At 49.0% G+C, this 14,044-nt stretch overlaps 1 protein-coding gene across 1 annotated transcript; it reads left to right on the top strand.

Annotated features, from left to right (window-relative positions):
• Positions 1-1,410: 1,410 nt before the first annotated feature.
• Positions 1,411-13,100, top strand: CLEC4F (C-type lectin domain family 4 member F). The gene is given in 8 exon segments (XM_044262463.1): positions 1,411-1,471; positions 2,356-2,472; positions 2,784-2,894; positions 4,859-5,112; positions 5,115-5,979; positions 10,923-11,074; positions 11,988-12,106; positions 12,914-13,100. Coding segments are annotated over 8 exon segments (1,830 nt in total). The 3' UTR covers positions 13,065-13,100.
• The last annotated feature ends 944 nt before the right edge of the window (positions 13,101-14,044 follow it).

The raw sequence follows: 14,044 nt of genomic DNA, 5'->3' as shown, positions 1-14,044 counted from the left end.
GGCTGGGGACTTTGGGCTCACGTGGCTCCACCAGGATGCCTCAGTTCCCTGTCTTCTAAGTCCGGGCTCACAAACAGCAGGAACCCCCTGAAGCAGGGATGTCACAGGCTCTCACTGCAAAGCAGCACATCGGCGTATCCATCAGTTTCTGTTCAGTTAGTCTCAAACCTGATCAACTCAAGGGAGCGTGGATGAAATCAGCTAGAGGTGCGAAATTGGATCAACTTGGGTCCTGCTTGCTGTTTTCTGACACCAACCAATTCTCTGACATCAACTGGGTATCCTACACTTGAAGTTAGTCCTAACAATGACTTTGGAGTTAGCACAGACCGCACAGGTTAAGGGCTCCAATCCCACAAGATGGCGCCTGCAAGTGGGGTCTCCAGGCAACTTCTGCACAGCCCACTGCAAATCGGGGGGCTCCCATGACCCCCTTCTGCTTTGAAAATTCACTAGAATGACTCACAGAACCCAGGAACACACCATGCGTTCTATTATAGTTTACGGTAAAGGATACAAATGAACAGCCAGAGGAAGAAATACCTAGGATGAGGTCAGGAGTCCAGAAGAGTTCAGAGCAATGGAAACTCTGTTCCTGTGCAGTTGGGATGCGACACTCTCCAGGCAGGTGGATATATTCAGCAACCAGGAAACTCCTTGAAAACTGCTTGAATCTTTCTCATAATCCCATCTCCAGGCCCCCTCTCCTACCTGGAAGTCCTGGGTGGGGGGTTGGTTTTTCTGGGATCTGCTCCCATCCTGAAACGATCTAGAGGCCTACCCTGAGTCACCTCATTATCATAAACTCAGGTATGCTCAAAAGGGCCTTTTTGTGAATAATAAAAGGTAGTCCTGTCACTTAGGAAATTCCAAGGAACTGTGACAAAGACCAAATACACTTTTTAGTCTAGCACAGACCCTTTCCTTTCCCTGCCAGTTGTGTGGTCCTAAGTGGTCAAGAGTCACCTGAGCCCTTCCAGATACCTCCTACACTGACCCAGCTCCCTCCTTACCTGACCTCCTGTTACTTGAGGGGCTCTGGGGCTAGGTTTAAGGGTCAGCCACAGGTCACAAGGATGTTTTTCTATAAAGCTGAGAAGGATCACCGGGACCCCCTCCAGAGTGGCTCTGGAGGCTAGCTTTGGGGACTCTTCTGGAGAGTGGAGGTTGGGGTTAGGGGCTTGAGGGGAGGGCCAGTGCTGATGCCAGGGAAGAGAGGGAGAGGGTAGGGCAGACTGGCGCCTGGGAGCCTGGAAGGACAGGACCCTGCTGAGGTGCTTCTGCAGAGTCAGCAGGAGAGGGAGTTCCTACTCAGGGCCATATAAGTCCCAAGGAACTCAGCTTTACTTCCCAGTGCGCAGCCTGCAAGGGGCCTGTGGCAGGGAGCAGTGGTGGAGGGTAAAGGAAGAGATGAATGGTGATGGGGTCCACTTCTTTACGGACAACCAGAAGGTCTTCCTGCGCCTCCGAGGTGAGAAAACTGAGGCATCACCCCATCTTCCTCAGGGACTGGCTCGCTGGTCTCGCAGCCCTTGCCATTCTTGTCAGTCCTGCCTGGCAGGCCAGAGCTCAGCTCCAACCTGTCTCAGCCTCCAGAATAAATAGGCAAGAGCTGAAGGTGAGTCAGGTGAGGATAGAGAGACTGGGGCACACCCCAGTCTCTGCAGGAGACCTCCCCAGACCCCTTCCCTTGGAGATGGCAACTGACAAGGGAAAGGTGAACTTTGAATTCGGAGGGACCTGGTTCCTGGTCCCCTCTCTGCACGTTGGGTTGCTTCCCCCCCCCCTCCCAGGCCTCAGGGGTTCTAGGCTGATGTTTCTCTGCCTTAGAACGGATTCTGCTGTACACTGTTCATCCTTAATCACACCCCCAGACTCAATAGATGTAGCTCTTCTTAGGACACCCATGCAGGGCTTTCTGACCCCAGCAGAGGAGAACTCCAGCACTGACAGTCAATCTGTGGGAGAGGCAGTGGTCCAAAAGGGCTGTGAGTCCTGCTCTGGTCAGGGTTCAAGAGCAAGTCTGGCCCTGGAACCCAGAGGTCAAGTTCCTGCCTTGTCCCTTCCCATCTCCCTCCTTTCTTCTTTCATGCAAACTACATGTTTGCTGCCCTCCTCCATGCTGGGGTCCATGCCCTGCACCCCTCCTTCAGGTTCTGTGGTCTTCTCTGCCTTTGAGTTGCTACCACACCACCAGTTAGTGCAGGTGAACACTTCCAAGTGCTTTATTTCCCATCTCCAAGCTAAGCATGGCCAGTGTTCTCATACCCCTCAGATAGTCCAGGAGACTGAGCCCAGGGCCGGCCCCACACCTGTATAGCACACACCTCCTGTACACTGGCTTCTCCCTTGCAGGGGTGGACTCTGCGGCAGCGGCTCCTGAAGCACCCAGGAGGCCAAGGCTTTTTCAGACCATCCTGGCAGTTATGGCCGTGATTCTTGTCTCCTCTCTGGTGGCTCTCTTTATTGTGGGTAAGCTCCTAGGTGACCTGAACGCCACTGACTCTCTCTGTCTTCCTGTATAAAGGTCCCACAGAGGCTAGCTGCCTACCCTCTGCTTCCAGAAGAGTCATTCTACCTCTTGCCCCAGGCTTGAACCCGATCTTATCTGAGACTCAACCAAGGCCCCCGTCCAAGGGGAGACTCCCAAGAGCTGAGGCCCATGAAGGGAAGTCTGAAGTGGGGGGCATCTCCCTCCTTCTAGAACCCTGACCGAGTGTGGGGCAGCCTGTTCTCCCAGCCTTAGTGCAGAGAGTATGCTGACCCAGGAATGGGTGTCTCAGTTCTACAGAAGCCAAGACCTCCACTGGAGCCCTATGCCTCCTTCCAGCAGTTTCCAACCATGATTCCTGGAGATGACAACACAACTGGACAGTTACCTGTGGAACCCCACAGTGAGTAGCCACAGGGAGGTAGGGGTGGAGTGGGGGAGCTGGGGCATTCAGATGCCCAGACCCTAGGAGGAGCCTCTATTTTGATGCCTCCTATGCCTCTGAACGGGTTCCAGTTTTCTCACAAGAAGATACGATACGATCTTTTTATTAAAAAAAAACAAACAAACAGCTTTATTAAGGTGCAGTTGACATATAATAAGGTACAATCTTTAAAGCGTACACTCTGATAAATTTTGACTTATGTGTATACCCGTGAAACCATCACTACAGTCAAGAAAATGAGCATATTCATCCTCCTCCTCCACAGTTTTTTTGTGCCCTTTGACATCCTTCCCTTGCCCCTCCTCTCTTTATCCCCAGGCATCCACCTATCTACTTGCAGTAATACAGACTGGTTGTTTTTTTCTAGAGTTTTATGTGAAAAGGATCCTACGGTATGTACTCTTTTTGCTCCTTTATCAGCATGTAATTTGCAAAAATTTCCTCTCAGCTAACGGCTTGTCTTTTCATTCTCCTAACAAGATTTAAATCTTAATAAAGTCTAATTTATCCTTTTTTTTCCTTTTATGGATTGTACTATTGGTTTCATATTGGAAACTTATCCCAAGGTCACAAAGACATTTACCTATGTTTCCTCCTGGAAATTTTGCACTTTTTGGTTGACATTTCAGTCTATGATTAATTTTGAGTTAAGCTTTATATTAACAGTGTGAAGCATGAAGTTAATTTTTATTTTGTGTGTGGATTTTGCTGCAGCATCATCTGTTGAAAGATTATCATGAGTTACTTCTGTGTCTTCGTAGAAAATCAATCATCACTATATATATAGGTCTATTTCTGGATTCTCTATTCTGTTCCATTGATGTATTTGTCTACCTTGACAAGGCAGAATATTTGACTGGACTTCTCATATCTTCAAAGGCCACCTAGTCCCACCTGGCCTTTCCTCAGCATAGTGCCTGAGACCTCCTACATTGACCTGGGTAGGGCATGAGGAATAGGGCAGGATTCTCCCAAAAAGGGTCCCGGCCTACTTGGATTCTTCTCCCTATTCCTGAGAGAAGGCTGGCCTCGAGAGTCTTAGACCATGAATGTCTGAGGTAAGGACTTAGCTTGTGAAATGAGCAAAAGGTGCTGTAGGACCAGCTGCAGGAGGGGTTAGTGGGAACGATCATGCAGATTGAAAGGGGCTGCGAGTTCTCTGATAGACTGCGATGACCCGGGGCTTTCACTCAGCTCTTCCATATCCTCACACTGTTCTGTGGGAAACATTCTGCTCTGCGTAACACTGGGTGTGCCAGCCCTTCAAAAGGCCCTTTCCACTCCAGGATCTAGTATCACCTGGAGGGCCTCCACCATAGTCCCATGTGTGGACTGAACAGAGGGCCTCCTCTACAGGAACCTATTTTGTTTAGTTTCTGGAATTTGTGATCCGAGAACTATGTTTGCCATCTATTCCGTTTTTAAGAGGTGAATCAAGAGGCTTTGTGCTTGGTGTACAAATACAGTGAGTGGAAGACTAAACGCCGGCTTTATGCATACCTAGTGTCTTTTTCAATTTCACCATTTAATGGTGAAATGTCAGTGGAGTTAAACTTCAGCAGCTCTCAATGATATCATCAGTTACCTTCAAGTTCAATTACAAGGGCAAAATAATCCAAGTCTGACCAGCATGACTCTTAGTGGTAGCTAGTTTATAGTAGGCAAATATTTCAGTCCTTTCCTTGCTCAGTTCATGGGGGACAGCTAAGTACACCTTTATCTTATTTTTTGGCCCATAGTCTGAGGTGGCCCATTCCCAGGGCTCTGGTGAGCAGGAGGAGTGCTCCTCCTTGAGGAGCACCCAGGGCTGCGCTTTAGACATATCCCTTAGAAGACATGAGAACACTATGGTTGGCCCATATTATGAATGCTTGCCTATGTAATGGGCCTCTGTGGCTGCCTTGTCGATTTCCTCCCTCCAGATCCCCACCACTCTGACTGGGTGGCACGGTTGCAAGAGACGATCCAGATGTTTAAAAGCCATGAAGAGAATTCCAGCACCTGGGGCACAGAGATCCAGATGTTGTCTTGCAGAGTGGACAGTGTCAGTTCTCAGATCCAGGTGCTCCGTGGTCACCTGGAAAACGCCAGTGCTGACATCCAGAGGGTAAAGGACGTTCTAGAGGACGCCAGTACCTTGAGTTTCCAAACCCAGATGTTGAGGAGCTCCGTGGAGGGGGGGCCGGTGCGGATCTCCGGAAGCTGAAAGGAGATCTGGAAAAGGCAAACGCTTCGAATTCCCAGACTCACAGTTTCTTAAAAAGCAGTTTAGAAAATGCCAGCCTCGGGCTCCACATGCTGAGCAGAGGCTTAGGAAATGCCAATGCTGAAATTGCAATATTGAAAGCAGGGCTGAAAATGGCAAATGCCCAGGCCCAGTGGGCGAACAGCAGTCTAAAGAATGCTAATGCTCAGATCCAAGTTCTGAGCGGCAAACTGGCTGGTGTCCAGGAGTTAAGGGCCCAGAGTCAGGTTTTAAGAAGCAGTTTGGAAGGAGCCAGTGCTGAGCTCCAGAGGGTCAAGGGAAGCCTACAAAATGCCAGTGCTTTAAACTCCCAGATGCAGACTTTTCTAAGAGGCAGTTTAGACAACACCAGCGCTGAGATCCAGTTACTAAAAGGTCATTCCAATTGGGCTGGTGATGAGATTCACTTGTTAAAAAGAGATTTGGAAACTGTTACTGCCCAGACCCAAGTAACCAGCAACAGTCTAAAGCAGACAGATGCTCAGATCCAGTTATTAAAAACAGAGCTTGAAAATGCCAGTGCCCTAGATCCCAAGATTGAGGTACTAGGTGTGTATGTGAAAAATGCTAGCAGAGAGATACAGACCCTAAAACAAGGGATGAAGACTGCTGCAGACTTAGGTTCCAAGATCCAGAGGCTGGAGAGCAGTCTGCAGAAGGCCAGCGCTGATATCTGGCAGTTAAAAGTGGATTTAGAGAACACCAAAACACTAACTATGAAAATCCAGGAGGAGCAGAGTCGTCTGGAGGCAGTCCGTGTGGCCCTTGGCTCCCAGGAGCAGCTACAGAGGACCCAAAGTAAGTGGGATGGGAGAGCTTGGCCTGGGAGGTACAGTCTTCTGGACGGGCAGAGTCTTCTGTCCCTTCAGCCTTTTGCTTACTTTAAAACATTTTTTAAAAATATTTTATTTATTTATTTGACAGGGAGAGAGAGAGAGGGATTGAGAGGGACCACAAGCAGGAGGAGTGGCAAGCAGAGGGATAAGCAGGCTCCCCGTTGAGCATGGAGCCTGATATGGAGCTTGATCCCAGGGCCCCAGGATCATGACCTGAGCCGAAGGCAGACGCTTAACTGAGACACCCAGGCGCCCCTGCCTTTTGCTTACTTCAACATGCATCCCCCTGGGAAGGAGGGTGAGAGCTGGAGAAGGGCTGAAGCCCCCCATATAGGCTTGATGTGCCTAGGCAGTGGTGGAGGTGACATAAGGCAGCTGTCCTGCTCTTAAGTGGCTTGCCATCTGGTCAGAGTGACAAAACAGCACATGAGAAACGAACGATGTGTGGAAGGCAGGTGGGGAGGCATAAGAGGTGCTATGTGAGAGGGAGATCTAGGAACTGGGGTGGAGAGGAACAAAAAGAAGGGAGAGAAGGACTTGCTGAGGTCAGTGTCCTCTGGTATATAAAAGGGATCTTCTGAGTGGGGGAGGAACCTTCTGGAGGAGAAAGGATCAAAAGATGCTCTGTAGAGAAGAGGGCCCTTGAACTGAGTCCTAAAGGACTAGTAGGTGTTTACCAAACAAGTAGGGTACGAGGATGGCAGGTTCATAGGCATGAAGATGTGAAGTCATGAGGTTCAGGAAACTTCAGGCACTTCTGTCTGACTGGACTATGGCCAAGAGGGCAGGTGATGAGGTACAGGCTGAGAGGCTAATGGGCAGGGACCACTATGGTAGCTTTCAAACTGTTTTGAATGTAAACCTGAAATTTGTTTTATATTGTGGCCTGGTATAATTATGTCTCTCTCTCTCTCTCTCTCTCTCTCTCACACACACACACACAGACACACACACACTTCAAAAGCCAAAAGTTTTACCACACAAATGTACTCTGATATTTTATAATCTGTTCTTTAAAAAAAAAACACCTTGATACTTCCCACGAATGGGTTAATGATTGCACTTTGAAAGTCACTGTGCTAGGAAGCTAGGCAGAACTGGAGAGACACCACATGGATGTGGAAGGCCTCTGAGTTTGGGTTTTATCCTTCAGGAGATGAGGGTGTATTGGAGGGCTTCAAGAAGGCTGATCAGATGGGTCTCCATACTGAGAGGGAATAAAAGAAGGGAGAAGAGCAGTGAGATTTGGGCAGGCTGAGCCTGAGATGCCTTGGGGGGGCTGTCATCTGCAGGCCATCTGGAGTGTAGGGGATAGGCCCTGGCTCCAGACACAGCTGTGGGAGCCCTGGGTACATTGGGTTCAGGTTGTGGCGGTGGGAGCAGGATGGCGGGAGGTTTGTATGAGATAAAATGCTTCGTGGGAAGGAAGCTGAGGGCAGAAACAGGAAGTCAGCTTTCAGGTGGCAAGAGGGGAAAGAGGTGTTTTTGAAGAAGACTACTAGGGACGGCAGTCTTAGAGGCAGAAGGAGAACTAGGAGATAGGCAGCTGGGGAAGTCAGGAAGAAGGGAATTTCAAGAAGGAAGTGGCTAGTTCTGGTGAGTCCCTAAGAGGTCACATAAAATAACCAATAAGCACCCACTGACTCTGGGCAATTTATAAGTCACTGGGAATGAAGTTCCAGTGGAGAGTAGTGTGTGGCCTGGAGGCCAGACCACCCTTGGTAGGATGTGAAGGAGAGATCAGGTGCACAAGCCATTCAAGGACCTTGGCTGAGGAGTGAAGGAGAACAATGAGGCTGAGGTGGGGGGATGGCATGGTGGAGGGAGGGATTAAAAAACGCGTGTCCCTGGTATTTACATTATAAAACATCCATATTGGGCGCCTGGGTGGCTCAGTGGGTTAAGCCGCTGCCTTTGGCTCAGGTCGTGATCTCAGGGTCCTGGGATCGAGTCCCACATCGGGCTCTCTGCTCAGCAGGGAGCCTGCTTCCTCCTCTCTCTCTCTGCCTGCCTCTCTGCCTACTTGTAATCTCTCTCTGTCAAATAAATAAATAAAATCTTTAAAAAAAAACAAAAAAAACCATCCATATTGATTATAGACAATGTGCAGATATTGAAAAAGAAAATTATGAGAAAATAACCACTTATATTTCCATGAATATTTCTACAGTTTTGAAAAGATGTATTAATTTATCTGAGAGAGAGAGAGAGGGAGGGAGAGAAAAAGCACTAGCAGGGAGAGGGGCAGAGGAACAGGGAGAGAGAATCCCAAGCAGACTGCCCCGAGCACAGAGCCTGACATGGCGCTCCATCCCATGGCCCTGAGATCATGGCCTGAACCTAAGCCAAGAGTTGGGCACTTAACTGGCTTAGCCACCCAGGCACCCCTCTACATTTTCTCTATGAGCCCACTGCTCACATTTTGGTGAACTTCCTCAAGAGGGTTTTTCTAGATTAAGAGAATAGGCTTGATGTGAGGGTGGGAGAAAGGAACCAGCGAAGAGGGAGGTGGTGGGAGGAGAGAGAGACAGAGAAGCAGAATGAAATGAGCTGCTGGGGGACTGACCTTGAAGGGCTGGGAAGATAAGTACTTGAACTTCTGAGGCTGAGAGGGTGCGGTGGGGCAGTAGGTGTTCACCCAGGTTTGCAGATGCGGGAACAGGAAACTGAGGGAGCTGATCTAGGTGTCTCTTTCTAGGTAGAGGAGGTCTCTTGCTAAGGGTGCTAAGGGTGAGAGGGGGGCAGTTTGCTCAGTTGGTTAAGCGTCTGCCCTTGGCTCAGGTCATGGTCTCAGGGTCCTGCATTGGGTTCCCCAGGGAGTTTGCTTCTCCCTCTCCCTCTTTCCCTCCCCCTTGCTCCTGTCTTCTCTCTCTCTCTAAATAAATAAAATCTTAAAAAAAAAAAAAATGAGACTCCTGGTGTGGGTCTGTCAGAAGCCTGGATGTCTGACCTTCTTAATGCCTCTGCAGTGCCCCCTGCTGTCCTCCTAGTGCCTTCCCATGTCCACCTACTGCTTTAGCAGAGACCCGTGTTTCTTTGCTGTCTGTCACATTGGGCTCACCCTAGGAGCTTTACTTATACTGATGACTGGGACCCACCTCTAGAACTATGGCTTTTGTCGGTGGGGGGCGGTGAGGAGGGTCTGGGATGCAGTGTGGACATAGAATTTTTTAAAAAGCTTCCTAGGTGGTTCTAGTGGGCAGTCAGGACTGAGAACCATTAGCTTAACTTTTTCTTAAAGGGCTAAATAGTAGATATTTTGGGCTTCTGGGTAAACAGCCTCTGTTGCAGCATCTCTCCTGCTGTAGCAATAAAGCAGCCAAAGATGGATGTAAACTGAAGGGTGTGACTGTGTTCCAATAAAACTTTATTTATAAAAAGAGATTGCTTGCCGGTTGCAGGTTGCAGTTTGCCAATCCTCAGTTTAGACTACTGGTTCTTCAGCTTTGGAATGCAGCAGGATCGCCTGGAGGGTTTGTTAAAATACCAACCGTTAAGACACAGCTTCAGATTCAGCCAGTCTGGGATGGGTTTGAGATTGTGCATTTCTACTTAATTCCCAGGTGATGCTGATAGTCTGGGACCACATTCTGAAAACCACTGGCTTCCACGCTCCGCATCATTACTGAGATATTTGCAATGATATTCTGATTGGTGTCTCTGGCCTGGTTAGGATCACCTTCTTCTCCCTCAGTCCCCACACCATCACCAGGTTGCTATTAGCACAGTGCAAATCTGGAGCACACTACTATACTTCCTAAAACCTTTCAGGGCTCCCCAGTGCCCAGAGAGGAAAAAACTCCAAGTTCCTGCACATGAGATGGACGATAGAGTGCTGGTGAAGCTGCCCAGGAGCGTCTCCCCTCCCTTATGCGCTGACCATCCCAAGTGCTTGGACAGGTCAGGCCATGCCATGCTGTTTCACACCTTCACCCTTTTGGTGTCTAATTTTTCCTCCTGCCTGAGATGTTCTCCCTGGCACAGACCACCTGGCAAACTCTTTTCAGTGTTTTAAGACTTAGCTCAAGTGACAGCTCACCTGGAGTGTCCTTCCTGAGTGCCACGTGCAGCCCAGGTGACAGAGACCACCCCCTCTTTTTATGGCTCTGTTCTAACATGTGCATGGTCTTCCATGAAAGTTTTTCAATGCCTTTCTTACACCTCTGTCTCATTTGCTAGACTGTAAGCTCCCTGAGGGTATGGATCATGTCTTACTGATCTTTGTCTAATAGTCCCTGGTTCACAGAAGTCAAACACCATTGAGATGTGGATGTTGAACAAAAGAATGAATGAATGAATAAGCAAGTCTACTGTGGCACCATTTCAAACAGCTGTGGCGCAGATGATATTAAAAAGCAGGGTGTGATTGTGGGAAGGAATGGGAGAGCTGAGAGCACCGGAGGCTTGTCCTCACGGAATGAGATTTTAGAGCTTGAAATGGGAAGGTCAGGTAGATTAGGTCCCAAGGATGGTCCTGGGTGTGGACAGCAGCTGACGTCGAAGGAGATGGAGGGGAGGAAGTGAGTGGTACTGTGGGATGGCTGCAAAGTATCTCAGGGAGATGGTGGGAACCAAGGTCAGCAGACTGTCCGGTGGGAGCCGTGAGTGGCAAGAGAGGGTCATGGAGCCAGAAAGCAGGAGTCTGGAAAGAAAGGCTCGTCTGGGTAGCAAAACTCTCTGAGGGTCCCTGGAGGGATACACCCAGGTGTTCTGAGTGGCTTCCTGGTGAACTGAGTTTCGGGCCGGGGGTACAGCCTCCCAGGCCTTGCCCCTGGAGTACTGAGCATTGAGTGTGGCAGGGGCTTGCAACCCTCGGTGGTCTGTCCCAGGAGAGGTCAGGAAGGGCAGTCCTTGGGCATCTGCAACAAGCCCCTGGTTCTCTCTCGTCCCCAACCTTTGCTCCAGATCAACTTCTTCAGCTGATCCTGCAGGGCTGGCATTCCTACGGCGGGAGTGTGTATTACTTTTCTTACGTCAAGAAGTCCTGGCACGAGGCTGAGCAGTTCTGTGTGTCCCAGGGAGCCCACCTGGCTTCGGTGACTTCTGAGGAGGAGCAGGTCAGAGTGCAGCCTTGGGGTGATGTTCATGGGCTTGGCATGGGATATGGACCCAGGACCAGGACCAAGATCTCTGCCCACACCCAGGACCACCCAGACTTTGGCGCCTTGGCCTTCCTCCTCTTGCAGTGGAACAGGGCAGAGGCCTGTGGTCTCTTAGGTCAGTCAGGGAACAGATGTTTGAGTTCCCATAAGCATCTTGCTCTGCAGGTAGAAGCACTGACAGCAAACCTTGATGATGTCCTCCACGAATGAGGGAGACACCCAGAGACCCACAGCTGTCAGCAGTGAGGAAGGGCAAAGGGAGGTTAGCACTGGGTGACTGCCCTTAAAGTGTTGGGAGTATAGCTTCCCTCCCCAACCCCTCACTTTCCCTTTAGCTGCTACTCTAGTTGTCAATCCTCATATTAAGGCCCATAAAGGCTTTCCCTTTCTCGGGAAAGCCAGACGTAGAAATCCGAGGACCGCCAAAGGCACTATAGACCCCAGTGGCCCATCTGCTGAAGGTCCTTACCAGAATTTACCAGGGTTATTGTCAAAGGACCATAATGGGTTTGGTCCATTTCAGCTCATGGAACTGCTCATTCTTTGTGGTTCTCCTGAGACTGGTCTTGTATGTCTGTCAAAAGACATGCTTTTTAAATTTTTTTTAAATAAAATACATCTATTTAATAAACTATGGCCAGGCTGGTCTTCATCTCAGTGAAGCCACATTCATCAAGTCATCATGGGAGAAGCTGGGCTTTCTCTGAGGGGACCGTGGTCCTGCCCTCAATCCTGGATGAACCATGCAAGGCACAGAGGAGTGGGCTTTATGACCTAGGACCAGGGAGAGGACAGCTTAGCCTCCTTTTCCACATGGCTGGGAGAACCAGCTCCTCACACAGGCTCCAACACTTCCTTTTCTCTACAGGCATTTCTGGTAAAGTTCACGAGTACCTCTCACCACTGGATTGGCCTCACTGACAGCGGCAAGGAGGGCTCCTGGCGCTGGGTGGATGGGACACCATTCAATGCTGCCCAGAGCAGAGCGTGAGTTCAGCCAGCACTGTCTGGTGCTATCCCAGGAACACAGGGCAGGCCTGGCTGGAGAGACTCTTTGTCCTTGTCTTGTGTGTGGATTCCTGCCTGGTGAGTGCTAGTGTTGTGTGTGTGATATACATGTATGATGTGGGAGTGGTGTGTGTATAGAGTGGATGTACAATTGTGTATGTGATGTATGTGTGATAGGTGTGTACATATGATGTGTGTGGGTATGTTGTGGTCCTTGCGTAGGCCCCTCTACAGGACCTATCAGAGCAGGATATGTCCTGATGTTGGCAGGGAGACTACGAGTGGGTCTTCCTGTGCTATTGTTCTTTGTTTGTTTTTTTTTTTGCCTATACTTTTTAAGATTTTATTTATTCATTTGAGAGAGAGAGAGAGAGTGAGAGAGAACACATTAGAGTGGAGGGACAGAGGGAGAGGGAGAAGCATGGAGCCCAATGCAGGGCTGGAACCTGGGACCCAGAGATCATGACCTCAGCTAAAGACAGACGCTTAACCATCTGAACCACCCAGGCACCCCTGTTTTTGCCTGTCCTATACCCTTTTTAGGCCCTGCCTTCATTAGAAGGTCTCTGAATGTGAATTATGGGGTGGGGGTTTATAGCATCAGAAACCCTTCCTGTTTCTTGATCCTCAGTAAATAAAGACAGTCAGCAGAACCACACTTAGGACACCCTTGAGCCCAGCTCTCCTCCAGGAGATAAGGGACTCATGGCACTTCAGCTCCTTATGCCATAGTGGAGGGAAGCGACACTTTCTTCATCTGGCAGAATAAAACCCTCTTGTTTCCAGGTTTTGGGGCAGAAACCAGCCAGACAACTGGCAGTCCTGGGATGGGCAGACTGAAGACTGTGTTCATATTGAGGAGAAGTGGAATGACATTCGCTGTGACACCCCCTATAACTGGGTCTGTAAGAAGACCATCAGCCAACATGTGGCCTGAGACATGCCAGATCTGAGGGGTCACCACTGCCAGCTCTGGACCCTCCCCACCTGATGTCTGTGAACCTCTGAACCCAGCTTATTCTCTAGGTCTTTTTATTTGGCCTTTTGTGTTTCCTGCTCGGACCTTCCATTTAACCCCTGAAAAGTGTTTATCTCACATAACCTGGTGGGATCAAGGGTTCCTCAAGGCCAAAGGCTTGCTGTGCTTCTGTATCCCCATCAGCAACCAGCACGGGCCTGTGAGACAGCAGGTCCCCAATAAATACTGACCGAGTGCACGGAAGTTTTCTGCTTGTCTCTGTGATAGCCATCACACTCTTCTCTCCCTGAACTGGTTCTCCTTCCTCAATGTCCCTTCTGTCCTGAAACAAACATATCTTTGTTAAAGGGCTTTATAGCTATGAACATTTAGTCAGTCACTGAGAAACAGCAGGGGTTTAACACAAACTACAGGGATATCATACAGGGGGTACAAATTCCCAAGAAGTGATAGTGATCCTAGATATCCCTTGCAGTTCCTTTGTTGCAGATGGGGCGGGAGCTGGGTTTTGCCAGGCCTTTAAACCACTCCCCAGACTTCTTCCTGTCCTATGGCTAGCCCCATCTCATTTCCCAACTGTTAACTTTTGATGCCATATCCCTGGCTTTAGCCTCTTCTTGTGGTACCATCCCCTCTTCCAGGGACTGGGTTTTCTGCCAGCTCAGTTTAGAATGAGAATTGGCTTCTTAGCTTTTTATCAACCTTAGAAACTCCTCTACTTTAGAACTGAAATCACATTTTACTGTATTTCTTCTAGTACTTTTATAGTTTTTTTTTTTAAGATTTACATATGTTACTAGATTTTATTTCCTTATGGTTTATTCCTTGGTATTTTGCATCTATAGCAATATAGATATATAAGGATGGACTCATTTTCTTTTTATGTATTTCTAGTCTTTGTTTTATGGTTTTAAAGGGTAGGAGCCAATATTAATATG

The sequence above is a fragment of the Neovison vison genome, chromosome 8 (genome assembly GCF_020171115.1).
Source record: "Neovison vison isolate M4711 chromosome 8, ASM_NN_V1, whole genome shotgun sequence".
Lineage (NCBI taxonomy): Eukaryota > Metazoa > Chordata > Mammalia > Carnivora > Mustelidae > Neogale > Neogale vison.
This window is presented reverse-complemented; position numbering and strand designations above follow the sequence as displayed.